Below are 26,340 nucleotides of genomic sequence, written 5' to 3'. Positions count from 1 at the left end.
CAGCAGACAGTAGCTTGTCTCTGTGTGTGTGACTGTGTTTCTGCTCCACAGCAGCAGCAGCAGGAGCTCATGATTTTGGCACCAGCCAGAAAACCGTTTTCACAAAGGCGTTCCCCAACACTGCCACTGTCTTCCTGCCGTGCCGGGACAGAAGGAAAGAAAGGGGGAAGAAGGAGGAGGAGGAGAGGAGGAGGAGAGGAAGGGGGATGCAGGAGCACACCTTACCCTCTTTACAAGACACATCCTCACAGCACACCATCAGAAACCACCCACACTGTCCAACAGCACCAGCTCCAGCTCTGCAGGTAAGGGGAAATATTTACTCTCCCTCTTTCTCTCTTTCACTCTCTGTGTGTGTGTGTGTATGTGTGTGTGTGTGTGTGTGTGTGTGTGTGTGTGTGTGTGTGTGTGTTCATTTTGCCGGTGTAGTGCTGGATGTTTTGGGAAAGAGCATGTGAAGCCAAGCAGACTAGACACTTGTTCCACAAACCCAAACAAACAGTGTTGAGTGCTCTGGTGATGCAAAGGGCTGGATGAATGTGACATTAAGAGACAGTAATGGTCATCCGGGAAAAGTTTCAGTTGTGTGCACTAAAAAAACTGGATTTACAGTTTTGGTGAGTGGTGAATTCAAACAAACAAATTAGGTTGAACATCACTATATTTCAAGAGTTCCCCCTTAGCTGATGATTAATTATAAAGCGGTTTTGGCATGCTGTCCAGGGAGAGAGCCCTGAGCGCATAAGATCCTCGAGCCCAGGGCTCCCTCCAGTTTGTAGGGCGAGAGGGGAGTTTGAGCTCAGGTAGGTCTTGAGAACTTCCCTGCTTATTATATGGCTTATAGCAATTAGGGTTAAGAGCTCATCAATGGTGCCAATTTGATTTGATCAATTCACCTATATCACATGTCTTTGAACTGTGGGAGGAAACCTGAGGGAAACCCATTTGAGTATGGAGAACGCGTTAACTCCGCACAGAAATGTCGACTGTCCAAGTAAGGATTGAACCAATGACATTCTTGCTGTGAGGCAACAGTGCTAACCACTGGGCCAGTGTGTCACCCTGTTAAGGAAAAGTAGGGAGGAGTGGGAGTGAAAGGGAAGATTCTTCGAGACGAAGATGACTAAGGTAAGAAATTCGAGGTGGCGTGGTGGCACAGTGGGTAGTGCTGTCGCCTCACAGCACAAAAGTCGCTGGTTCGAGCCTCGGCTGGGTCAGTTGGCATTTCTGTGTGGAGTTTGCATGTTCTCCTCCCTGTGTTCGCGTGGGTTTCCTCTAGGTGCTCCGATTTCCCCAACAAGTTCAAACACATGCGTTATAGGTGAATTCTCTGTAGTGTATGTGTGTGAATGAAAGAGTGTATGGGTGTTTCCCAGTGATGGGTTGCAGCTGGAAGAGCATCCGCTGCGTAAAACAAATGCTGGATGAGTTGTGGCGACCCCTGATTAATAAAGGGACTAAGCCGAAAAGAAAATGAATGAATAAGTTAGGAATCATCTAATTGGTGAATCCTGCTTTGCTAATGCAGCACCAGCTGTGGTCAATCATAACCATGTGCTTCTCTTGAAAATAGTTTATAAATAAAGTTCACTTAATTTGTTTATTTATATTCAGCCCGGGACTGGCTTAGTGGTTAGCACTGTCGCTTCACAGCAAGAAGGTCACTGGTTTGAGTCACAGCTGGGCGCTTCTGTGTGGAGTTTGCTTGTTCTCCACGTATTGGCATGGGTTTCTCCTAGTGCTCTGATTTCCCTCACAGTCCAAAGACATGCACTATTGGTGAATTTAATGAACTAAATTGGCCGTAGTGTATGAGTGTGTGTGAATGTGAGAGTGAATGGGTGTTTCCCATTACTGGGTTGCAGCTGGAAGGGCATCCGCTTTGTGAAACATCTGCTGGAATAGTTAGCGGTCCATTCCACTGTGGCGACCCCCCCATAAAAAAGGGAATAAGCTAAAGGAAAATGAATGAATTAATTACATTTTTAAAGCTTTTAGCAAGTCCAATGAATAATAATATGATAATAATAATAATAATTTTTCAGTGTGGTAGATTTTGGTTGAGCTGTGGAGAACAGTCCAGCACAAAATAATGAGTTTTTGTTTCCTGTTCAAACTACTTATTTAAAATGAGTTTAACGTTTTTTGGGGGGACAACTTAATTGTTTTATGTTCAATCCACTTAAATTTGTTAAAAAATATGATTCTAAGTTAACTTAATTCCTTTGTGTTCAGACAACATGGAGGAATTAGTTGGAATTCAGCTTTTTTATTTTTACAGTGAGAGCAGAAAGTGTTCATTTGATGAATTATAATGCATGCTTATAAGCCTGAATCACAAACCACATTGTAAAAAAGTGTGTGTTAATAAATAGGGTTAGTTTTTTTTTGGATTTTCAGGATATTTCTGTGTATTTATTGTTTGTGAATCTCTTTATGGGACACTGATCTCTGCTCTGTAGACATTTGATGTTGAAAATATAACTATGCGCTTTAACAAAGTGACTTTTATTGTCATTTTAGTAGTTTGAAAGAATATATTGTATAAGAAATAATATGTCAGGAATTATGTTTGTAGAATAACAGAAACACTAAAGGCAGTTTATTACCGGATGTACCATAATTAATTACTTCAGACATAAAAATGTCAATAAAAGACCCTTTTTCAGCCTTTTTGGTCTTAAAAGAAGAATCAAGATCCCATGATGGAATTCAAAAACATAAATAAATGAAAACTAAACAACAAAGGAAAATTTATATTTGTGGAAAAATCCCAAAATACATTGTATGCGTCAAAATTATAGATAAAAATATTTTGCACAAAATCACTAGAATATTAAGTCAAGATCATCTCCCATTAAGAAATGCTGAAAATTGACTCCATAAAAATAGCATAAGTTGTGTTGGATTAGTAATATGCATCTTTAAAGATGACTGTAAGGGTAATTTTCTCAATATTTAGATTTTTTTTGGAAACCTTAGGTTCTGGATTTTTCAAATAGTTGTATATCGTCCTAATATTATCCTGTCACAACAAAACACACATCATTGGAAATCTTATTTATTCTGCTTTAAGATGTTGTTTAAATCTCAACTTCCAAAAACTGACTTTATGAATTTATTTTGTGCTTCAGGGCCACATTTGTTACTGAAAAAGTCTATGAAACCATTTAGCTGTTATAGTTCTGTCATCATCTGCGACGCGGTGGCACAGTGGATAGCAGGTTCACCTCACAGCAAGAAGGTCGCTGGTTTGAGCCTGCGTGGTATGAGTGTATTGGGTAGGCTAAATTTTCCGTAGTGTATGTGTGTGAATGAGCGTGTATGAGTGTTTCCCAGTGATGGGTTGCGGCTGCATAAAACGTGCTGGATAAATTGGTGGTCCACTGTGGCAACCTTGGATTAATAAAGGGACTAAGTCGAAAAGACAATGAATGAATGAATGAGTTCTGTCATCTTTTGGTTACTTTTTTTAAAACTTTTTTTTTTGGTGTCTTTTCAATGTTTTGAGAAATTTATTTGAATATGGCCGCACGGTAGCTCAGTTAGCACTGTTGCCTCACAGCAAGAAGGTCGCTGGTTCAAGTCCCAGCTGGGTCAGTTGGTGCTTCTGTGTGGAGTTTGCATGTTCTCCTCGTGTTGGTGTTGGTTTTCTCTGGGTGCACACAGTCCAAAAACATGCACTATAGGTGAATTAGATGAACTAAATTGGCTGTAGTGTTTGAGTGTGTGTGAGTGATCGTGAGAGTGTTTCCCAGTACTGGGTTGCAGCTGGAAGGGCATCAGCTGCATAAAACATATGCCGGAATAGTTGGCGGTTCATTCCGGTGTGGTGACCCCTGATAAATAAGGGACTAAGTCGAAGGAAAATTAATGAATGAATAATTTGAATATATATGTATGGAAACAATTTAAAGACAGCTTGGAAATGATCTGGATTCACATTTTATAGATGTGTGCTTGAGTTAAATGTAGTTTTTTAGTTTGTTTAATTCCATAAACAGCTGATGTCATTTCTCACTGATGGAATTTAAAGTAATAATGTCACTTTATCATATGCAGACATTTACATTCATCATTTGTTGACGACACAATACCAGTGTATTAGGAAGAATTAAGAAATCAATATTTGATTCAATTATGATGCATTAAATGGTTTTTAAATCCAAAAAAGTCAAACGTCTATTTGAAAAGTCTCTACTAAATGAATATGTGGTTTTGGTAATGTGTCAGTTAAGAAGGAAATTAATCTGATATTAGACCATTCATATAAATAAATCAGCTCGGATGATGAATGGCTAAAGGAAACCACAAGAAATCAGTGAGCAGCTCAAGCATGGACCACATCCAAAGAAACGAAGTGAAAAAGCTGTGCATTGTAATGTGGCTAAAAAGTACTGCAGGCTACACATGATTTGTGGAGAAAAAATAGATATCCCAGAAAAAACAATTTGTCACCTTAGAATTATAAAGTTCTATCTGACATTTTTGTCAAAATTGAGTCATTGACATATTCTTATTAACTGACAACTCATTTACATTATATTTTTTTCATAAGTTGTTTACTTTTTAAAACTTTTTATAAAAAAAAACAAACAAATGTTACACACATACTGTTTGCTATATGGAATGCAAAAACTTTGAAGCTCAATATCTCAAAATCTTTTGAACGCATATAAACCCTTATGATTCCAAGGTGACGAATTGAGAATGCATAGATTTTTCTAAAACGGTTGTAATTTAATCAATAAAACATTCTTATTTTTAAAAAAAGTATGTATATCTTTTAAAACTAAGGATGTTTTTACACAAAAAGTTTCAGGTTATGTTTTAAAGTGTAAAGTTGACGTGGAAAAATCATCCCAATTCACACAAAAAATGGCTAAAAACAATGTGCAGGCCCGGATTGGCTAATCGGGAGGACCGGGAGAATTCCCGGTGGGCCGGTCTGTTTTTTGGCCGCGAGGGCCGGTTTCCCTAGCTCCAGAATCTGTTGCTCTCAGCAGTCACATTTTAAAAATTTATTTATTTATTTACTTGACCACAGGCTTTTTATTCATTATTTTACCGCAGCTCTGCTCTTTTTATCTATTTTCTCGCAGCTTCGTGAGCAAGATGCAGCCTGCAGATTAATGAGCCAGATGAGTCATAATTCTATGTATAGATTGTGGCCCAGTGGATAGCACGTTAGGTTATGATGTCGTTGATCTGGGTTCGATGTTCGTCAAAGTAATTTATTTTTTTCATATTTATTGTTAAAACATATAATACTGTTAGGGTTGTTGAAAATTTGAAGTTCTAAAGCAGCTGTTTTCTCAAAAAAAGACGTGATAGTGTCATTAGACAATGTGTACTGAATGCTAGGCCAGCAGCTTTTTTTTTTTTGTAAATAAACACTACTTATCTACACACACCTTTGTTGTTCTTCCGTTCCACGCATGTGTAAATTGTTTTCTTGGAAATTAAAACTTTATGGGTTTCAACACTGTTGAAACCTGTTTCCCAAAATTTCATTGTTCCCAAAATGCCATTGTGGTGAAAATGAATGGCCAAAATGCACAGGTTTTCAGCTTTAAGTCAAAAAATGTGCCGTGTTAACAGCCTACAAGAAACTTATTATCATTTGCATTATGTACCTCCTATGGAAATCTGATTTATGGGATTATATGCAAATTACGTACACACTACCTGATAAAAGTCTTGTCACCATATCCAAGTTTTAGGAACAACAAATAATAACCTGACTTCTTTTGTTGATCATTTGGTTTCAGAAGTGGCTTATATGAAAGGCGAAGGCCTCTAGATTACGCTTATTTTACCAAAATAAAATATGATCAAGCTATGATTTTTAATTATTTCATTAGGACACAAAGTTCTGACTTTGCTTAGACAAAAGTCTTGTCACTTAACAGAAATAATGTACAGTATATAATATAAAGTCATGCTGCAGTGAAAAAATAATGAATATTGTGTATGACTCCCATGAGCTTGGAGGACTGCATCCATACATCTCTGCAATTACTCAAATCACTCATTAATAAAGTCATCTGGAATGGCAAAAAAAGTGGGAACACATGACTTCCAGAGTTCATTTTCAATGCCTCCTCCTCCTTTATCTTACCCCAGACATACTCAATAATGTTTAAGTCAGGTGAGTGAGCTGGCCAGTCCAGAAGCACCTTGACCTTCTTTACTTTCAGGAACTTTGATGTGGAGGCTGAAGTATGAGCAGGAGCGCTATCCTGCTGAAGAATTTGCCCTCTCCTGTGGTTCGTAATGTCATGGGCAGCACAAATGTCTTGACACCTCAGGCTGTTGATGTTGTCATCCACTCTGCAGATCTCTCGCACGCCCCCATACTGAATGTAACCCCAAACCATGAGTTTTCCTTCACCAAACTTGACTGATTTCTATGAGAATCTTGGTTCCATGCGGGTTCCAGTACGTCTTCTACAGTATTTGTGATGATTGGGATCCCAGCTCAACAGATGATTCATCTGAAAAATCACTTTTCCAAATGATCAACTAAAAAAATCAATATGACCGATTAAGTTAAATCAATTGTTTTTACAGATTGAAGTGTTTTGATCATAAAACTATAAAGCTGTCCCAAAAAAATCAAGTATTGTGAGGTTTAAGCTCATCTAAAATAAACAAGCAGCAAAAATCATTGTTTGAGTGTATATACAGTTGAATAATAGATTTATTTTAATTTTTGCCATGATGACAGTAAATAATAGTTGACTAGATATTTTTTTAGACACTTCTATACAGCTTAAAGTGGCATTTAAAGGCTTAACTTGGTTTATTAGGTTAACTAGGCAGGGTGATTAGGCAAGTTATTGTATAATGATGATTTGTTTTGTGGACAGTCGGAAAAAAATAGCTTAAAGGGGCTAATAATTTTGTCCTTAAAATGGTGTTTTAAAAATTAATAACTGCTTTTATTCTAGCTGGAATAAAACAAATAAGACTTTCTTCAGAAGAAAAAATATTATCAGACATACTGTGAAAAGTTCCTTGCTCTGTTAAACTTCATTTGGAAAATATTTAAAAAAGAAAAAAACTTTCAAAGGGGGGCTAATAATTCTGACTTCAACTGTATGCACACATACTGCATATATTTTTATTTTGAATGCAATTAATCATGATTAATCTTTGCCCAGGACTATTTGCACCAATCAAAGCATACTGTGAGGTTAAAAACACAAAACTCTGATGCTATTCTGGTGTGTTTACCAATCAAGCGCGCAGCTTTTTCGTGTGTCCAGACACTTATAGCTGCTCTCTTCACCTATTCGATGGAAAGCTGCAGCATTGATTGATTTTCCACTTGAATGCAGCATGTGAGACGTGAAAGCCCAGGAATCCTTGTGAGGCATTGAAGGATGAGTCTCCTTGCAACTCATAGACAGAGCCTCTGCCTCCCCCTTCTCCAAAAAACAGATACCGGCCCTGCTGTCTGTCGGCTGCCAGGGAAAGAAAAACAGCCGAGCGGAGGCCCCCGGGGGAGGGGAAGCGGGTTAGCCTGTGTTTGGCCTACATGGGAAGCGCGTGGTCTGTGGGAGACGACGGGTGTTTTGGCTAGCTGGCCCACATCCAGCTGTGTCTGGGCCGGATAATGAACTCCAGGTGCTCCAGTGGCCAGTTTAAGACACCTGTCACCAATATTTAGTGCCAGAAAAAGCCAGACTGCAAAACAGAGCGAGACGATCCGTTTGCTTACTTTAAGGAGACGATTCCTAATTGGAGGTGCGGGTCTGATGAGGAGAACCGGAGACGTTTGCGTGATTGCTTGCTTTTAGAGCGTCGACTCTATTGATGTATGTGAACGCAGCAGATTGCTGGACATACAAACTGTGAATACTTAAGGGGCTATGTGTACTGTATAAACTGCAGTGGATTTTGAGTGCTAGCTGTTTGTAGCATCTCTGATTCACCTAAATGGTGGTGGGTGGTGGGCTGCATGATATTAGAACAAAAAGGGCATTGCAATGTTTTGTTTTTCTGCAATATATATTGTGATATTAACATAAATTCACAGTTTTTCATTTAGAAATGTGGGTGAAAATGTACAATGTGCCACTTACCACGCAAAACTTGTGATCTGTAAAAAAACAACAACAACCCAGCAGGCACAGGATGTCAACATGACATCAGATTGATGTTGGGGGGACGTTGCGTTTCGGGTGAAAATGAAAATCGGGTTGATGTCAGAACCCAGCGTCAGACCAACATCAGTGTCCAATGTCAGACAGACGTTTGATTTTGGTCCCATTCCAACACAACCTATAAACAACCAAATATCAATATCTAATGATGTTACAGCTTAACGTTGTGTGGGCAATACCATTATGACGTCTATCAGACATTGGATTTAGGTTGAATAAATGTCACTATTTGACATAAAAATGACTTTGGTTGGAGACGTTGGCTCCACTTTGGACTTTGGTCAATTTCACGACCTAAATCTAACCTAATATTAACATCTTAAGAAGCTGAGAAACTTCACATGAGAATGAGTGCAGCTTTTAAGTTAACTTATTTAATTTAAATAATAACTTTGTTAAACAACTTTAAATTGACATATGAGTTGTAATCATTAACGAATACAAATTTATTTTGGTGTAAGTTCACTTTATAAAAGGTTTCTTGCAAGCTAAGAAGTTTAATATGTAAACATAAACATCTTGGGTAAAACAAGGCTAAATTTGGGCTTTGTGAACATGTAATAGACGTCAAAGAGTAACCCAAAACTAGACTAGTTGTTAAATAGATAGAAATAAATACCTACATATGTAAAGTAGCCTGTCTAATCTTTGTGTTTGATGATAAGTCTAGTTTTGGGCTATTCTTAGGCGTCTATTCATTGACAGCCTAGATTTAGCCTCATTTTAGGCAAGTTATCCAGGCTACACGTCTATTAGATGTCTATTAAACACACAGTTGCTTGGTGGGGAGGTTCCCAGCAAGCATTTATTTGTGATTAAAAGAAGTCTAACAGACCTAAACATAGTCGTCTTGGCTAAAATGAGGCTAAATTTGGCCTGTCAATAAACATCTAATGGACATCTGAGAAAAGCCTAAAACTAGACTAGTTATCAAATAGAAAGGAATAAATAACTACACAAGTGAAGTCTGTCTAATCTTTTTATTTGATGATTAGTCTAGTGTTGGACTATTCTTAGACGTCTATTAGATTTTCATTGACAGCTCAAATTTAGACTAATTTTAGGCAAGATATCCAGCCCAGACGTTTATTAGATGTCCAATAAACACACAATTGCTTGGTGGGGAGGTTCCCAGCAAGCATTTATTTGTGTTTCAGTAAGTCTAATTGATGTATAATAGACATTTAAACATAGATGTCTTGGCTAAAACAAGGGTAAAATCGGGCTGTGTGAACATCTAATAGGTGTCAAAGAATAACCCAAAACTTGACTAATTATCAAATAGACAGGACTGAATATAACTACACATGTGAAGTAGCCTGTCTAATCTTTGTATTTATTGATTAGTCTAGTTTTGAGCTATTCTTAGACCTCTGTTAGATTTTCATTGACAGCCTAGATTTAGCCTCATTTTAGGCAAGCAATCCAGGCTTGATGTCTATTAGATGTGTATTAAACACACAATTGCTTGGTGGGGAGGTTCCCAGCAAGCATTCATTTGTGTTTAAAAGAAATCTTAAATATGTCTCATAGACATCTAAACATCTTGGCTAAAACAAGGCTAAATTTGGGCTGTCAGTAAACATTTAATAGATGTCTTAGAATAGCCCAAAACTACACTATTTATTAAATAGACAGGAATAAATAACTACATGTAAAGTCTGTCTAATCTTTGCATTTGATGATTAGTCTAGTTTTGGGCTGTTTTTAGACATCTATTAGATTTTCTTTGATATCCAGGCTTGACATCTATTAGATGTCTATTAAACACACAATTTCTTGGGGAGGTTTCCAAGAAACATTTATTTGTGTTTAAAAGAAGTCTAATAGATCTAAACTTAGACGTCTTGGCCAATACAAGGCTAAATTTGGGCGGTCAGTAAACATCTAATGGACGTCCAAGAAAAGGCTAAAACTAGACTAGTTATCAAATAGACAGGACTGAATGACTACACATGTGAAGTCTGTCTAATCTTTGTTTTTGATGATTAGTGTATTATTTGGGCTGTTCTTCGTACGTCTGTTATATTTTCACTTACAGTCCAAATTTAGCCTTATTTTAGCTAAGATGTCTATGTTTAGATGTCTATTAGACGTCTATTTAATGTAAAATTTAGTGTGTTTCTACGCAAAGTTTTATAAGTGAGATTCCAGATTCTAATTTTAGGAATCAAACAGCATATATAACTTTTGTTGTCTTTTTATAATTCAAATTATTTATTTGCGTGTAATTCAGAGTCATCATTTAAAGATTTTCTCAGACGAGACAATGCTAAATGAAGCTCCCTAATTTGTGCTTATATCAGATTTTAAAAATTAATTAAATGTCTGTTTTGAGGGACTACTGAATTTCTTTTCTCCAAACATTCACTCTCTCCAGGATGAAGATCTGGTCCAGGATCAGTCTGGTGCTGCTTGGTCTTGTAACTCTGGCTCTGTCTCTAGGAAATCTCTCCAGCAGAGGACAGGTTTGGAATCTTCAAATTGAACTTCTCATTAGCTTTTCTTTTCATTTTTTTTGTTTACATATTTATTTCTAACAAGGAGGGAACAGAGACATTTTGTTGAATTAATAGATTAGGGATTCCCCTAGTCGACCAATTCAACATAACTCTTACTGTAGGAGGAACGTCACTTTTCATCCATTTAAAGCGGTTTAAAATGTAATGGTGACAGTTATGAAATACAAGCAATGTTGTAGTCTGCTCTCAGCACAGATGTTGGTCTCCACTGTTGGTTTTGTGAATGAACTCTTTATTTGCCAAAGGAAGAGGGTGTTGCCTCTAACAGTCTGGAGGACGGGCTGGAAGTGATCACATACTGGTGGGGTGAATGGACAAAGTGGACAGCCTGCACTCGTACCTGCGGAGGAGGCGTCATGTCACAGGAGAGACACTGTCTGAAGCAAAGGTCATTATTATGCACATCACATAACTACTATAAAAGCAATCTGTTAATTGAGCTGGTAATATTTAAAGAATATTTAAAGAGCATTGTGTAGCTCAAAAAGAGTACACAGCGGCCTCTGGTGGAAAACTGCAAAAAACGTAGCTCCTGGGACATATTTGGCACTCTACATAAATATATATAGGGGTACGTATTCATAATGAGCCTCGATTGCAAAATAATGTGGTACCAAGTCATATTTATGAGCAATAAAAAGTTACAAGAGATATGAGAGATTTTTTGGAAAATTACTTAAAACGCAGGAGTAACAAATACTTTTGTCTTCAACTGTGTATCCTGTTGTATTCAACTGCTGCTAAACTGCAACACTTTTTTCAAAGGAAGAAAACAACAACCGGTAAAGACAACATGACATGCACAGGCAATGCAAAAAAGTATCATCTCTGCAATGCAAAGGTCAGTCCTCAAAATCTGTCCTGCCGTTCTTTGCACACACGCACACACACACACACACACACACACACACACACACACACACACACACACACACACACACACACACACACACACACAGATATATACACTTACCGGCCACTTTATTAGGTACACCTGTCCAACTGCTCGTTAACGCAAATTTCTAATCAGACAATCACATGGCAGCAATTCAATGCATTTAGGCATGTAGACATAGTCAAGACGATCTGCTGCAGTTCAAACTGAGCATCAGAATGGAGAAGAAAGGTGATTTTAGTGACTTTGAACATGAATTGGTTGTTGGAGCCAGACGGGCTGGTCTGAGTATTTCAGAAACTGCTGATCTACTAGGATTTTCACGCACAACCATCTCTTGGGTTTACAGAGAATTGTCCAATATCCGGTGAGTGGCAGTTCTGTGGGCACAAATGCCTTGTTGATGCCAGAGGTCAGAGGAGAATGGCCAGACTGGTTCCAGCTGATAATAAGGCAACAGTAACTCAAATAAGCACTCGTTACAACTTGGGTATGCAGAAGAACATCTCTGAAAGCACAAGACGTCCAACCTTGAGGCTGATGGGCTACAGTAGCAGAAGACCACACCGGGTGCCACTCCTGTCAGCTAATAACAGGAAACTGAGGCTACAATTCGCACAGGCTCACCAAAATTGGACAATAGAAGATTGGAGAAACATTGCCTTGTCTGATGAGTCTCGATTTTTGCTGCGACATTCGGATGAAGAATTTGCCATTAACAACAAGAAAGCATGTCATCCTGCCTTGTATCAATAGTTCAGGCTGGTGGTGGTGATTTAATAGTGTGGGGGATATTTTCTTGGCACACTTTGGGCCCATTTGTACGAATTGAGCATTGTGTCAACGCCACAGCTACCTGAGTATTGTACCACGAATTATCTCTGACTGGTATCTTGAACATGACAATGAGTTCACTGTACTCAAATGGTCTCCATAGTCACCTGAACTCAATCCAATAGAGCACCTTTGGTATGTGGTAGACAGGAGATTGGCATCATGGATGTGCAGCCGACAAATCTGCTGCAACTTCATGATGATATCATGTCAATATGGACCAAAATTTATGAGGAATATTTCCAGTACCTTGTTGATTCTATGCCACGGAGGATTAAGGCAGTTCTGAAGGCAAAAGATGGTCCATCCTGGTACTAGTAAGGTGTACCTAATAAAGTGGCCGGTGAGTGTATGTATATTTGGACAGTTCAACAAATATACTCTTTTTTTTTTTTTTTGTCACTGAAAGTCAGGGCCATTTGTCTTATTGTGAGAACCCTGCTTGTAACCTAATCGTATTTCTGTGAGAAACAGGAATGTCCTTCTACAGGGAGGAGTTTCAGAGAAGAGCAGTGCTGGTCCTTCAACTCTCAGGTTTACAATGGAAAGAATTACCACTGGAAACCTCTCTATCCTGGTATTAACTGCTTTATTTGATTAAGCCATGCTGCGAAGGTCCAATGTGTGTTTAAACCAAGAGTCCCTGTTTATGTTCCTGTAGACGACTACGTTCATATCTCCAGTAATCCGTGTGACCTACACTGCACCACCTCTGATGGTCAAAGACAGCTGATGGTTCCTGCACGTGATGGGACGTCCTGCAAGTACAGCAACTACAGAGGCGTGTGTGTCGACGGCAAATGTGAAGTAAGGAGCTGTTTGTCTCTTTCAGCTATGTCTTTTCGGCTTAGTCCCTTTAATAATCTGGGGTTGCCACATCGGAATGAACGGCCAACTTATCCAGCACATGTTTCACGCAGCGGATGCCCTTCCAGCTGATCTCTGGGAAACATCTATACACACTTATTCACACACATACACTACGGACAATTTAGCCTACCCAATTCATCTGTACTGAGTTACTTTGGATTGTGGGGGAAACGGGAGCACCCGGAGGAAACCTATACGTGAACGCAGGGAGAACCTGCAAACTCCACACAGAAACATCAACTAACCCAGCCTAGGCTCAAACCAGCGACCTACTTGCTCTGAGGCGACAGCACTACTTAAAAAGAAACCAGTTATAAGAAATGAGTTTGTAATGTTATGTTGACACTCACTGACATTTTGGCATTGCTTACTGTATATTGATTGTCTCAGGCATGTGATGATGTAGATCACAGGTGTCAAACTCAGTTCCAAAAGGGCCGCAGCTCTGCACAGTTTAGTTCCAACCCTAATTAAACACACCTGATCAAACTAATTGAGTCCTTCAGGCTTGTTTGAAACCTAAGTATGTTGGAGCAGGGTTGGAACTAAACTATGCAGGGCTCCGGCCCTCCAGGAATTGAGTTTGACACCCCTGATGTAGATGTATAAGCCAGGGGCGGACTGGGCCCAAAAATCAGCCCTGGCACTGTAGCCACATTACCACACCGACACAGCCCTATACACATACACGCACATTTACTACTTATATTGGTGTACAGATGGTGAAATAATATAAGCACTACCATATTTAATAGATATTTAAACATTTAATGTATGTGAGTGGAACAAAAACAACCCATTTATAACAAATTTATACATGCAATCATTTCATTCATTCATTTTTCTGTCGGCTTAGTCCCTTTATTATTCTGGGATCGCCACAGCGGAATGAACCGCCCACTTATCCAGCATATGTTTTACGCAGAAGATGCCCTCTAAGCTGCAACCCACTGGGAAACCCCCTACAAACGCACACACACACACACACACACACACACACACACACACACACACACACACACACATACACACACACAAACATTCATCTAAATGCACTACGGACAATTAAGCCTACCCAATTCACCTATAGCACATGTGTTTGGACTTGTCAGGGAAACCAGGAGGAAACCCACCAGAACATGCAAACTCCACACAGAAACACCAACTAACTCAGCCGGGGCTTGAAAAAAACGACCTTCTTGCGCCCCTGCGCTGTGCCCTTTCGACACTATTTCAGTTAATTTTATGCATTTGGCAGCGTCTGATTTTAAATACTTTTTCTTTTTTTTTTGCTTTCTCTGAGCTTTTCGGCACCACCTTTCCTTTTTTACGGTCCATCTCTGACAATTAGCTTGTGTTGCACTAACTGTTTATTTGACATTCTTGCCAGATTTTGATTACGCCTACGTAACCTCTAATTAGATCAGCCCATCTCGAAACCAGCCGATCATTGTCGATTGGGCAAATGCTTAACATTTATTATTATTATTATTACTAGTATCATCATCATCATCATAATCATAATACTCATATCTCAAAAGAGATAAAAGCTGCCTGCATGTAAAACAATACATATAACAAACATTTTTTTTTTTTTTTTTAAATAGCTGACCGGCCCACATTTAAAGAATGGTCCGGCCCTTCTGGCATTTGCCAGAATTGCCAGATGGCCAGTCCGCCCCTGGTATAAGCTGATGTGTAATTTTGCAGCCCATAGGATGTGACGGTGTCCTCTTCTCCCCCAACACCCTGGATAAGTGTGGCGTGTGTCAGGGAGACGGGAGCAGCTGCAGTCGAGTTACTGGGAACTTTCGCCGCGGGGCCTCGAGTCTAGGTAACATCACTTCAGTGTTTCGCAGAACTGCATTTTAGTCAATGGTGCTGATTACATTCATCAAGTAGTCCACTAGAGTCCTAACTAAGTGAATTGCTTCTTTGAAGGCTATACTTTCATAACTCAAATCCCCGAAGGATCATGGGACATCCAGGTTATTGAGAGGAAGAAGTCTGCAGATATCCTGGGTGAGCAACTGTACAGGGAGTTATTAGACTGGTTTGCACGTATATTGGTAAAGCAATCCATAAACATTAAAAAAACAAAAGGTCAAAAACAAGGCCAGGCAAGACTAGGGAAACCACTTAGAAATGTTCACTACGATATAACAAGACTCAGCAAAGTGCTAGAGTGACTGGGGGGGGTTATATTTAGTGTGTACATGTGTGTATATTCAGTCCTAATAGTCTACAGCTGTGTGTAAACAGTGAGTCTATTGAAACAGCTGTGTGACTGCAGCACATGATGGGATTTGTAGTTGGGGTGAATGATACCACTGGCCATCATAATGCTGAGTTCACACCAGATGCGGCACGCACGTCAAGCGCGTGTGATTTACATGTTAAGTCAATGCAAACGCGCGAATAGACATCCTGTGGCGCATTACGCGTGAATGGCGCAGCGGGAATGAGGCGAATGGCGCAGTGCGAATAGCGCGATACGCGCAAGGCGAATTGAGCGTTTTGTGTGTTTGACGCGCTTAACGAGTGTTTCGCGCGAATCTCTCGAATTCGAAAATCTGAACTTCAGCAGACATTCGCGCTGCGTAAACCAATCAGAAGCTTGCTCTTGTGGGGTGTGATTGTGACGTAGAACCAGTTGATGGTGTCCCGGGGGAAATCCTCCAGGCGACACCGACAACAAGTCATCAAACTGGGCTTGGCTCAATCAGAAGCACCGTTGAAAGCCTCCGTGATCCAGGTTCAGTTTCTGGAGGAGTTTATGAGCTCACAGAGCTGGATGCACCTCTGAAAGCATGTAGTGGACTCAGACACGGTCCTAAACGTATCGACGCTGTTTTTCAGCCTTCATAAAGTACATAAACACTGTTATTTTCTTCATAAAATCCATGTTAGCCATTTAGCAACGAAGCTACAGTCACCGGGAAGACAGAAGCCCTGCCCATCACGCGAATCCGCGTCTGTTCTGAAGTAAATTTGACACGCGAATTAAGCGGATTTGAGGCGCGAATGAAGCGAGTAAACTCAAATGTTCACACGGCTATTTACGCGCGTTCCGCGTCTGGTGTGAACACAGCATAACAGTTTCAATCTGGAGACCAAGAGAAACAAAGCTACAGAGTATGTTTATATGCACACTAATACACTACTTGACAAATATCATTGAGCCGGGATTCGAACACAGGACGCCCTGACATGTTACTCCACCATATGTTGCCGCACTAACCACTAGGCTATTGCACCGTCGCAGTAATGTGTTCTTCTCAGATTCCCATCTGTTAAGGGAGTCAAGGGAGTCATATATACTGTATATACAATTGAAGTCAGAATTATTAGCCCCCCTGAAATATTAGCCACCCTTTTAATTTTTTCCCTGAATTTCTGTTTTATGGAGAGAAGATTTTTTTCAACACAATTCTGAACATTTTAATAACTCATTTCTATTAACTGATTTATTTTATCATTGCCATGATGACAGTAAATAATATTTGACTAGGTATTTTCAAGACACTTCTATGCAGCTTAAAGTGACATTTAAAGCCTTAACTAGGTTAATTAGGTTAACTAGGCAGGTTATGGTAATTAGGCAAGTTATCGTGTAACAATGGTTTATTCTGTAGACTATCTGGGAAAAAATTTCTTAAAGGGGCTAATAATATTGACCATAAAATGTTTTAAAAAAATTAAAAACTGCTTTTATTCTAGCCGAAATAAAACAAATAAGGCTTTCTCCAGAAGAAAAATATTATCAGACATATATATATATATGTGTGTGTGTGTGTGTATGTATGTATGTATGTATGTCTATATAGAAGTCAGAATTATTGGCCCCTCTTTGATTTTTTTCTTTTTTAAATATTTCCCAAATGATGTTATCAGAGCAAGCAAATGTTCACAGTATGTCTGATAAAATTTTGTCTTTAATTTTTTAAAAACCATTTTCAGGTCAATATTATTAGCCCCCTTAAACTAAATTTTTTTTTTGATCGTCTACATACCATCATTATACAATGAACGGGTACGGGTGCAGATATAACTTAAATATATCAAGGCTACCAGCCAATCAGATTCTAGAACCAGACAGAAATGTTGTATAAATAAATAAATTAATTAATTGTATAATAATATATGTAATATATATAATTATGTTATAAATATATATATATTTGAAGTCAGAATTATTAGCCCCCCTCTGAATTATTAATATATACTATAAATATGTATTAAATATACGTTGTTAAACTATTATTTTTAAAATGTGTTGAAAAAGATAAAAAATTGGCAAATTATTTAGTTTTTAACGATATATTTTTAATATTTATACCATTTTAACCAAAATGCACAAAAAGACTTTAATACAATTTTGCTGATCAAGATCAAATGATAGAGAAATACTCACAATCCTCCCATCATTATATCTCCCCCTTGTCATTTTCCAGCTGTGACTGACCAAGCAGGGAACTTTTTCTTCAATGGGGCGTATAAGATGGACACCCCTCAGAACTTCCACGCCGCAGGGACCATTTTCAAATACCGGCGGCCCACCGATGTGTACGAGACGGGGATCGAGTACATCGTGGCGAAAGGGCCCATCGATCAGCCCATCAATGTTCTGGTACTGTAGCTGTGGTCCTCCCTTCGCCGCCAAGGGCTCATGGGTAATCTCACTGGCTGGCTAACCATGGCTTTGACTTAGTGCAGGCCAAAGTCTAATGGTTCACTCTGATGCATTGTTCCAGGAGCAATGAATCTTATTATCGGTACTGTTGAATGCTCAGTTCTGTTTGGCTGATGGATATTTGTAGGCATTAATTATTTTCTGATAATCACACTGTTAAAGTAGTTCCAGGAAGGCTTGACCACATCACTGTTCTGTATACACTGTAGAAAATGCAGGAATCCACACAATTCATTCATGTTTTCCTGTAACACAAGGTGATCATGTTAACTATTGACCAGTCATTGAACAGTTAAGTTGTCCCTAATAAATCAATTAAAAAGCTAATTTTAAATAAGTAGTAGCACAATTATTTCTTTGAGTGTAGAGTGATTTCACAGCAGACAACAGTCAAAAATCTCATGTTTAAGAAAGTCGAGGACACAATTTTCAACAGTTTTTTCTGTCAGTTGTCTTTTTCTTAATCAATCATGCGGGATGACACAGGGAAACCTTGAATTTTTTTTCAATCTGTTTTTTAAGAAAGAGATAAGAAAGAGTTTTAAGAAAAGGATAATTGATGACAAAATTATTAGATTATTGTTTTAATAATAATAATTATTATTGTTATTATACAATTTTTATTTAATTGACAAACCATTGAATTATTAGATTATTATTATTTTTTTATGAAAACTATTAAAACTAAGCAAGGGATCATTGATGACATGATATGAATATATATAGACAGTTGAAGCCCCCTGAAATATTAGCCACCCTTTAAATTTTTTTTTTCCCAATTTAAGTAATATTAATTTTATTAAATAATTTTATAATAATTTTTTATTTTATTATTATTTAAGAAAACTATCAAAGAAAGGGATAATTGATGACAGACCATAGAATAATAATAATAATAATAATAATAATAATTAATATTATTATTATTATTATTATTTTTATTATTATTATGAGAAAACTATTAAACCTAAGAAAGGGATGATTGATGACAGGCCATTAAATTATTAGACAATAATAATAATAATAATAATAATAATAATAATAATAAAAACAACAACAATAATAATAATAATAATAATAATAATAATAATCACCACGCGGTTGCGCAGTAGGTAGTGCTGTCGCCTCACAGCAAGAAGGTTGCTTGTTCGAGCCTCGACATGCACTATAGGTGAATTGGGTAAGCTAAATTGTTCGTAGTGTATGTGTGTGAATGAGTGTGTATTAATGTTTCCCAGTGATGGGTTGCAGCTGGAAGGGCATCCTCTGCGTAAAACATATGCTGGATAAGTTGGCGGTTCATTGCGCTGTGGCAACACAAGATTAATAAAGGGACTAGGCAAAAAAGAAAATGAATGAATGAATGAATAATAATTATAATAATAATTATTATAATTATTAGGCAGCATGGTGGCGCAGTAGGTAGTGCTGTCACCTCACAGCAAGAAGGTCACTGGTTTGAGCCTCGGCTGGGTCAGTTGGCATTTCTATGTGGAGTTTGCATGTTCTCCCCGTGTTGGCGTGGGTTTCCTCCAGGTGCTCCGGTTTACCCCACAGTCTAAATACATGTGCTATAGGTGAATTGGGTAAGCTAAATTGTCTGTAGTGTATGAGTGTGAATTATTGGTGGTTCATTCCGCTGTGGCAAACCCTGATTAATAAAAGGACTAAGCCAAAATAAAATGAATGAATGTATAAATAATTTAATAATAATAATAATTATTATTATTAGACTAGTTTTATTTCATTATTATTTTTAACGAAAACTATTAAAGAAAGGGATAACTAATGACAGGCCATTAAATTATTAGATAATAATAATAATAATAATAATAATAATAATAATAATAATAATATTAATAATAATAATAATAATAATAATATTAATAATAATAATAATTAGAATTATAATAAATATTATTATTATTATTAAGTTTTTTTATATAATTCTTATTATTTAAATATAAATATAATACTTAATATTTTAATCCTTATTATTATGAAAACTATCAAAGAAGTCATAACTGAAGACAGACCATTGAATTACTAGGTTATTATTAGGTTATTATTGTAATGATTTTTTAATTTATATTATTTTAATATAAAATATTTTTAGATATTACATTTATTTTTATAGAAATTACAAATATTCTTATAGATTAAGGAAAGGGATAATTGACAACAATGAATTATTAGAAAATAATAAGAAATACCACCTAAGAAATAAAATAATAATAATAATATAATAATTCAATGGCCTGTCATCTGTTATTTTGAACGAAAATGATTAAAGAAAGGGATCGTCAATAATCCTTTTTTTAAAAAAAAGTGGGATGACACAGTGAAATTTTGTATACTTTCAACCCCCCTTTTTTGCCATGATTACAGTAGTTCGTAATGTTAATAATGCTTCATGCAAAGGTGAAATGAGATATTATTATGACATATTTGTTGGATATGTCTCTGTCTGTTCTCTCAAAAGGTCTGGAACCAGAATGGGCAAAATCCGTACATCACATATGAGTACACAGTGATGAGGGACTCTATGGCTTCTGTGTCACAGCCTCCCATTTACACGGGGCCGCAGGGAGGATCCAGTCTGGTTTCAGTGGAGGTTGGGAGTGTTTTACAGCATAACCAGAGCATGTATGATAAGAACCAGGAACAGACGACCGGACCCAGGGCTGTGGAGGGACAAAAGCCTGCTCAGGAAACCAATGAAGTGTATGAGACGGCTAACATTGACTGCGAGCAGGACGCTAACACACAAGTGCAATATACAGGTAAATATCTTTAAAGGTGCCATATACTGCATTGGTACAATAGGTTACATTTTTATCTGAGATCTACACAGTAGGTACAGTTGAAGTCAGAATTATTAGCCCAAATTATAATACTTTTCCCCAGTTTCTGTTTAGCAGAAGTTTTAATAACTTCTAATAATTAATTTCTGTAATTTCTAAAAACTAAATTCTTTTATCTTTGCCATGATGACAGCACTTAATATTTTACAAGATGTTTTTGAAAATACTAGTATTCAGCTTAAAGTGACATTTAAAGGCGTAACTAAGTTAGTTATAGTTATTGGTTTATTCTAGACAGTCGAAAAAAAATATAGCTTAAAGGGGGCAAATAATATGGCCCTTAAAATGGTTTGGAAAAATTAAAAACTGCTTTTATTCTACCCAAATTAAAATAAATAAGACTTTCTCTAGAGGAAAAATATTATAGAAAATACTGTGAAAAATTCCATACTCTGTTAAACTTAATTTTAAAAATATTGAATACATTTTTATAATAATAATGACATCAGCATAAGTAAGTTTAAAAAAATACCCAGGAACGGTTTTATAGGTTTATTTATTATTCTATATATAACCCCTAACATCAGAAGGTCTTTATTGACCATATTTGGATTGCTCCTAATAAACACGATAAATGAACAATAGATACAATTAAACAGATCTTATGCCTCTTCAGAGTGATTGCTCAGTAATGCATAGCAAACCATCTGCATCACCCGTTTTCAAAATAAAAGTCCCACACACATAAGCTAATTTAGTAAGCTAAATTTAAACATCCGTATGTAAACATATAAATATGTTTTGTGTTTTGACCAAACTTTTGTCCAGCGTGATTTTACAAATGTCAGAGACATTTCAGGGAAAAAGTATTTTCATTTATTACATTAAATGATCTTATAATGTAGATTTCAGTCTGAGATTGTTTGATTTTTGTGTATATTTTAATTTATTAAGAATTTCTGAAATTTCTGAGGTTTATTAGATATGCAATTCTGAATTGTTACAATTTATTACAATTATCATAATTTAAAATAACTTTTTATATAGTGTTAATTTATTTAAAAATGTAATTTATTTGCATCGTTGCAGTGTTGAATACTTCAGTTTACAAAAATATTTTAAAAAATACTTTACGGTCACTCAAGATTTTTAATTTAATGCATACTTTGTGAACAAATACGATTTTAATTGACACCAGTAAATATTTTTATTGTTTTATTATTTAATTATTTAACATCAAAATGCATTTACATTTAGAATATTAGATTTAGCATTTTTCATGAAAGAAATTCATTTATTCATTTTCTTTTCAACTTAGTCCCTTTATTAATCAAGGGTCACCACACCAAAATGACCTGCCAACTTGTCCAGCATATGTTTTACGCAGCGGATGCCCTTCCAGCTGCAACCCATCACTTCACATCCACACACACTCATTCACACACATACACTACAGACAATTTAGCCTTTTCACCTATACTACGTCTTTAGACTGTGGGGGAAACTGGAGAACACAGGGGAGAACTTGCTAACTCCACACAGAAACGCAGAGGCTCGAACCAGCGACCTTCTTGCTGTGAGGTGAACGTGCTACCCACTGCGCCACGGCGTCACCCTGAATGAAATTATACTATAAATGAAAGGAATGATATGCAGTTTTAGATACTATTGGTTGTTTTCGTTTACTGGTTAATGTGAGATGATCCACGACATACTGGACTAGCGCTTTTCTAATATGGTACAAAGTAGCTGTAAATGTGTATGTTTCAGCTGGCAAGCTTGGTGGTTAGCACTGTCGCATCATAGCAAGAAGGTTGCTGGTTCAGGTCCCAACTTCAATAGTATCTAGATGCAGTCTTTATGAAGCAAGCTGAGATTGCATCACTCAGCGATGCAATGTCGGACACAATGCACTCAATGGAGTGAGTCACTGTGACGGGTAGGGTTAGGGGTGGGGTTAGGTGAGCGCATTAAAAAGCATTGGATGCAGCTCTGATTACACAGCACCAGGTCTGCATCCGGACCCCTCTCCCCGACTTGGCCAGTTGGCATTTCTGTGTGGAGTTTGCATGTTCTCCCCGTGTTGGTTTGGGTTTCCTCCAGGTGCTCCGGTTTCCCCCACAGTCCAAAGACATGCGCTATAGGTGATTTGCATAAACTAAATTGGCCGTATTGTATGAGTGTGTGTGAATGAGAGTGTTTCCCAGAACTGGGTTGCAACTGAAAGGACATTAAGCTGAAGGAAAATTAATGAATGAATGTATTTGTTTCATGAGATGGCATTAATCACCTCCATACCCTACCTGACCTTTTTTATATATAACAAGGAGCAAACAATCCACTTCACCTCTGAGTTTCCTGCGCAAAAGTGATGCTTTCACTGTATCTGAAGCGAAAGGATAGACTAGACAGAGACAGCGCATGGTTCAGTGGTCAGTCATCAGTTAAAACGTTAAAACGCCTCTTTCTACTGGCCCTTTGGAGTGCTTCATAATGCATAAACTGAGAGAATGAAAAATTCAGAGAAGTCCCTCTTTCTTTTCCTATGTGTAAGTCTGAGAGTTATGGGCATTTGGGTTTGCAGTTGGTTCTGTTAGTCAATGATCATGATAAAAGTGTGCAAAACAATCCTACTTACTGGAATTTCTTTGCTATATCCCACTTTTTCTTACATCACATGATGATGTGTGTTAATTATGGGAGTAACTTCTGTTAATCTGTTAAAAAATATGTTTTTTTTTACTGGATTCAATAAGGAGACATTATTCCCCTCACAGTTCATAATGTTAGGGTGTACTCACACTATGTACAGTTGCCTTTGAACCGGGCCAAAGCACTCTTGTCCCCCCTCCCGTCTTCCCCGACGGCCCGCACTTACATTACAATCGGGCCTGGGCATGCCTACGTCATCGATGCTGCGCTGTTCAGTAAGCGCTCTCGCTCTGCACAGTGGAGATTTCTCTAGTTATATCGCTTTAGTCATTAGGGATGCGGTGACATGCAGTCAGATATTTCGCCGAACAGATCCGGCACTTTTGGCGCTCTTAAACAATCATAAAGTCCTCGTGCTGCAGGAATGAGGAGGTTTGCTGAAGGTGCGCAGCTGTCGTGCAGTGAGGGGTTTGCGTATTTAATAAACTACGGCAGTTTGTGTTCACTGAACAGTAAGAATGATTAATTAATCCATATTAAACGGTTAAAGTCACGTCTCGCTTTCGGTTTCGGGCTGTTCACTAGTCCAAGTGAACCGCGATTCAGCGCACTCACACTTCTCAAACGATCCAGGAAACGGGCCTGGGCATGGTACGGATAGCGTAGTGTGAGTAGGCCCTCAGATTTTGTATTTTTCATTCATTCATTCATTCATTCATTCATTCATTCATTCATTCATTCATTCATTCATTCATTCGTACATTTGCTTTGGCTTAATCCTATATTTTAGCTGTAAATGTATTTGTTTCAGCAGCACTGTGGCTAGCACTGTGGTTAGCTCCGTCGCCTCACAGCAAGAAGGTTGCTGGTTCAAGTCCCGACTGAGCCAGTTGGCATTTCTGTGTGGAGTTTGCATGTTCATATATTTGTATTTTTTCTCTTGTTATTTTAGTGCTCTTGTTTTATTGTACGGTGTCCTTGAGTTGCCAGCGAGGCGCATTTAAATAAAATGTATTATTATTATTATTATATTTATCAGGGGCCACCACAGCTGAATAAACCACCAACTATTACAGCATTATGTGTTACGCTGCGGATGCCCTTCTAGCCGCAACCCAGTACTGGGAAACAATTATGTGTAACTTGGCCTCACAGCAAGAAAGTTGCTGGTTCGAGTTCTGGCTGGGCCATTTGGCATTTCTGTCTGGAGTTTGCACTGTGTTGGCGGGGGTTTCCTCCAGGTGCTCCAGTTTCCCTCACAGTCCAAAGACGTGCTATAGGTGAATTGGATGAACTAAATTGGCCTTAATGTATGAGTGTGTGTGTGTGAATGTGAGAGTGTATGGGCATTTCCCAGTACCACGGTGCTGCTGGAAGGGCATTCGCTGCATAAAACATATACACAACACAAGTTGGCGGTTCATTTCGCCGTGGCAAAACCGGATAAATAAGATACTAAGCTGAAGAAAAATGAAAGGAATGATGTCAGCTTTCAGGTTGGCACTCAGACTCAGTTGTCCATCATCATATGACGGTTTTGTTTGGTGTGCTGCATTGAGAAGAAAATGAATGAATGAATTACAAGACATGGGAAACTGGTATGGTATTTATGGATATTTTTAACAGTGTATGTAAACTACCTTGATGTAAAAATGACATTAAACATCTTACATTGGTGTAAAAAAAGGTCAAAAATAGATTACAGGTCAGTCCCTAATGTCATTTTGACATCTTTGACATCTATGACATCAAATCGATTAGCATTTTTCATGTTTGTGATTATTTTTTTTTCATTAAAGTACCCTCTTGGATTTTTATGACTATTAAAAAATCGTAATGATGGTGGAATATGACGATGTTGTAACTGACAGTTGGATGGATGTGGTTAAGTATGTTAGCCACGCTCCAATACCTCAGACAGACCTAATCTGATAATTTAACTGGGAGTGCATTTTTAGATTTTAATTAAAGATTACAAGGACAAACTTTTTTCTTTTTTCCTAAAGACGTGCACAGACAAATTGTTCATTACAAAACTGACAATATCGGCTAACTAAATCAACATGGTTAGTTTTGATTTCATTTGAACTTTAACAGAGGGGAACTGCAGCTGGCCCAGTGCAGTAGGAGCTCCTGGGACAGCAACAGTCAGCCGACCGGCAGAGGACATGGTAAACTCTGAAAACCTGATCTGGAGAGTGCTTTTAGGAGAGCGGCTCGGCTCTGATGGTGTCCTCGCCAACATCTCCACCAACCAGCTTCTTACGCATCGAGACGGCTTATCGTCTGAAGCTGAGCCGATGGAGCTGGACTACAGCAGTTTGGAGCAAGCGGGTCTTAATGGCTCACTGCTTGAGTTTACCCTCGGAAACCGACGAAATGACACAGACCTCCTGCTCCCAAACAGAAATCTTACTGCCATTTTACGCAACCGTGGCAATCGCACCAGGTAAGGATCACCATGTTTCATTACTGTTCTGTTCTGGAGTTTGGTGGGATTTAAAGGGCACCTATGGTAAAAAATCTACTTTTCAAGCTGTTTGGACAGATCTGTGTGTTGGTATAGTGTATAGACCGTCATACTGGGGTGATATGAACACACCCAGTCCTTTTTTTTTCAATTTACCTACAAAAAAATGGTCGGCCAATTGGAGCTGTTTTCAAATCGATCGCACCATTACGTAGGTGTGCGATCCCCCCGCCCACCGAATTGATTGACAGCTGCGCGCATTAACATGTTCCGGTAGTCGCGTGTATATGTCAACAAGACCAGGCAGACATACGCAAAGCAACCGGGAATAAAAGGTCTGTTCTGTTCGCTAGGATCAGCAATCATCATCAAATGTGATTAAGAGTAAGTTTCACATGTTTAAAGTGTTTTAAAACAGAGTATGTGTGT

At 38.0% G+C, this 26,340-nt stretch overlaps 1 protein-coding gene across 3 annotated transcripts in view; it reads left to right on the top strand.

The window, feature by feature from the left end:
• The first annotated feature begins 260 nt into the window (after positions 1 to 260).
• The window catches only part of adamtsl2 (ADAMTS like 2), a 47,052-nt gene continuing 20,972 nt past the window's right edge, over positions 261 to 26,340 (top strand). Inside the window, 11 exon segments of one of the 3 annotated variants that reach the window (NM_001442873.1) lie at positions 261 to 305; positions 10,552 to 10,639; positions 10,939 to 11,081; positions 11,459 to 11,534; positions 12,897 to 12,999; positions 13,084 to 13,229; positions 15,003 to 15,126; positions 15,234 to 15,314; positions 17,747 to 17,922; positions 20,468 to 20,768; positions 25,539 to 25,890. In NM_001442873.1, the coding sequence (NP_001429802.1) occupies positions 10,553 to 10,639; positions 10,939 to 11,081; positions 11,459 to 11,534; positions 12,897 to 12,999; positions 13,084 to 13,229; positions 15,003 to 15,126; positions 15,234 to 15,314; positions 17,747 to 17,922; positions 20,468 to 20,768; positions 25,539 to 25,890 (1,589 nt within the window). In that variant the 5' untranslated portion in view covers positions 261 to 305; position 10,552. 3 annotated transcript variants of the gene reach the window in all.

The sequence above is a fragment of the Danio rerio genome, chromosome 5 (assembly GCF_052040795.2).
Source record: "Danio rerio strain M-AB ecotype USA chromosome 5, GRCz13ab, whole genome shotgun sequence".
Taxonomy (NCBI): Eukaryota; Metazoa; Chordata; class Actinopteri; order Cypriniformes; family Danionidae; genus Danio; species Danio rerio.
This window is presented reverse-complemented; position numbering and strand designations above follow the sequence as displayed.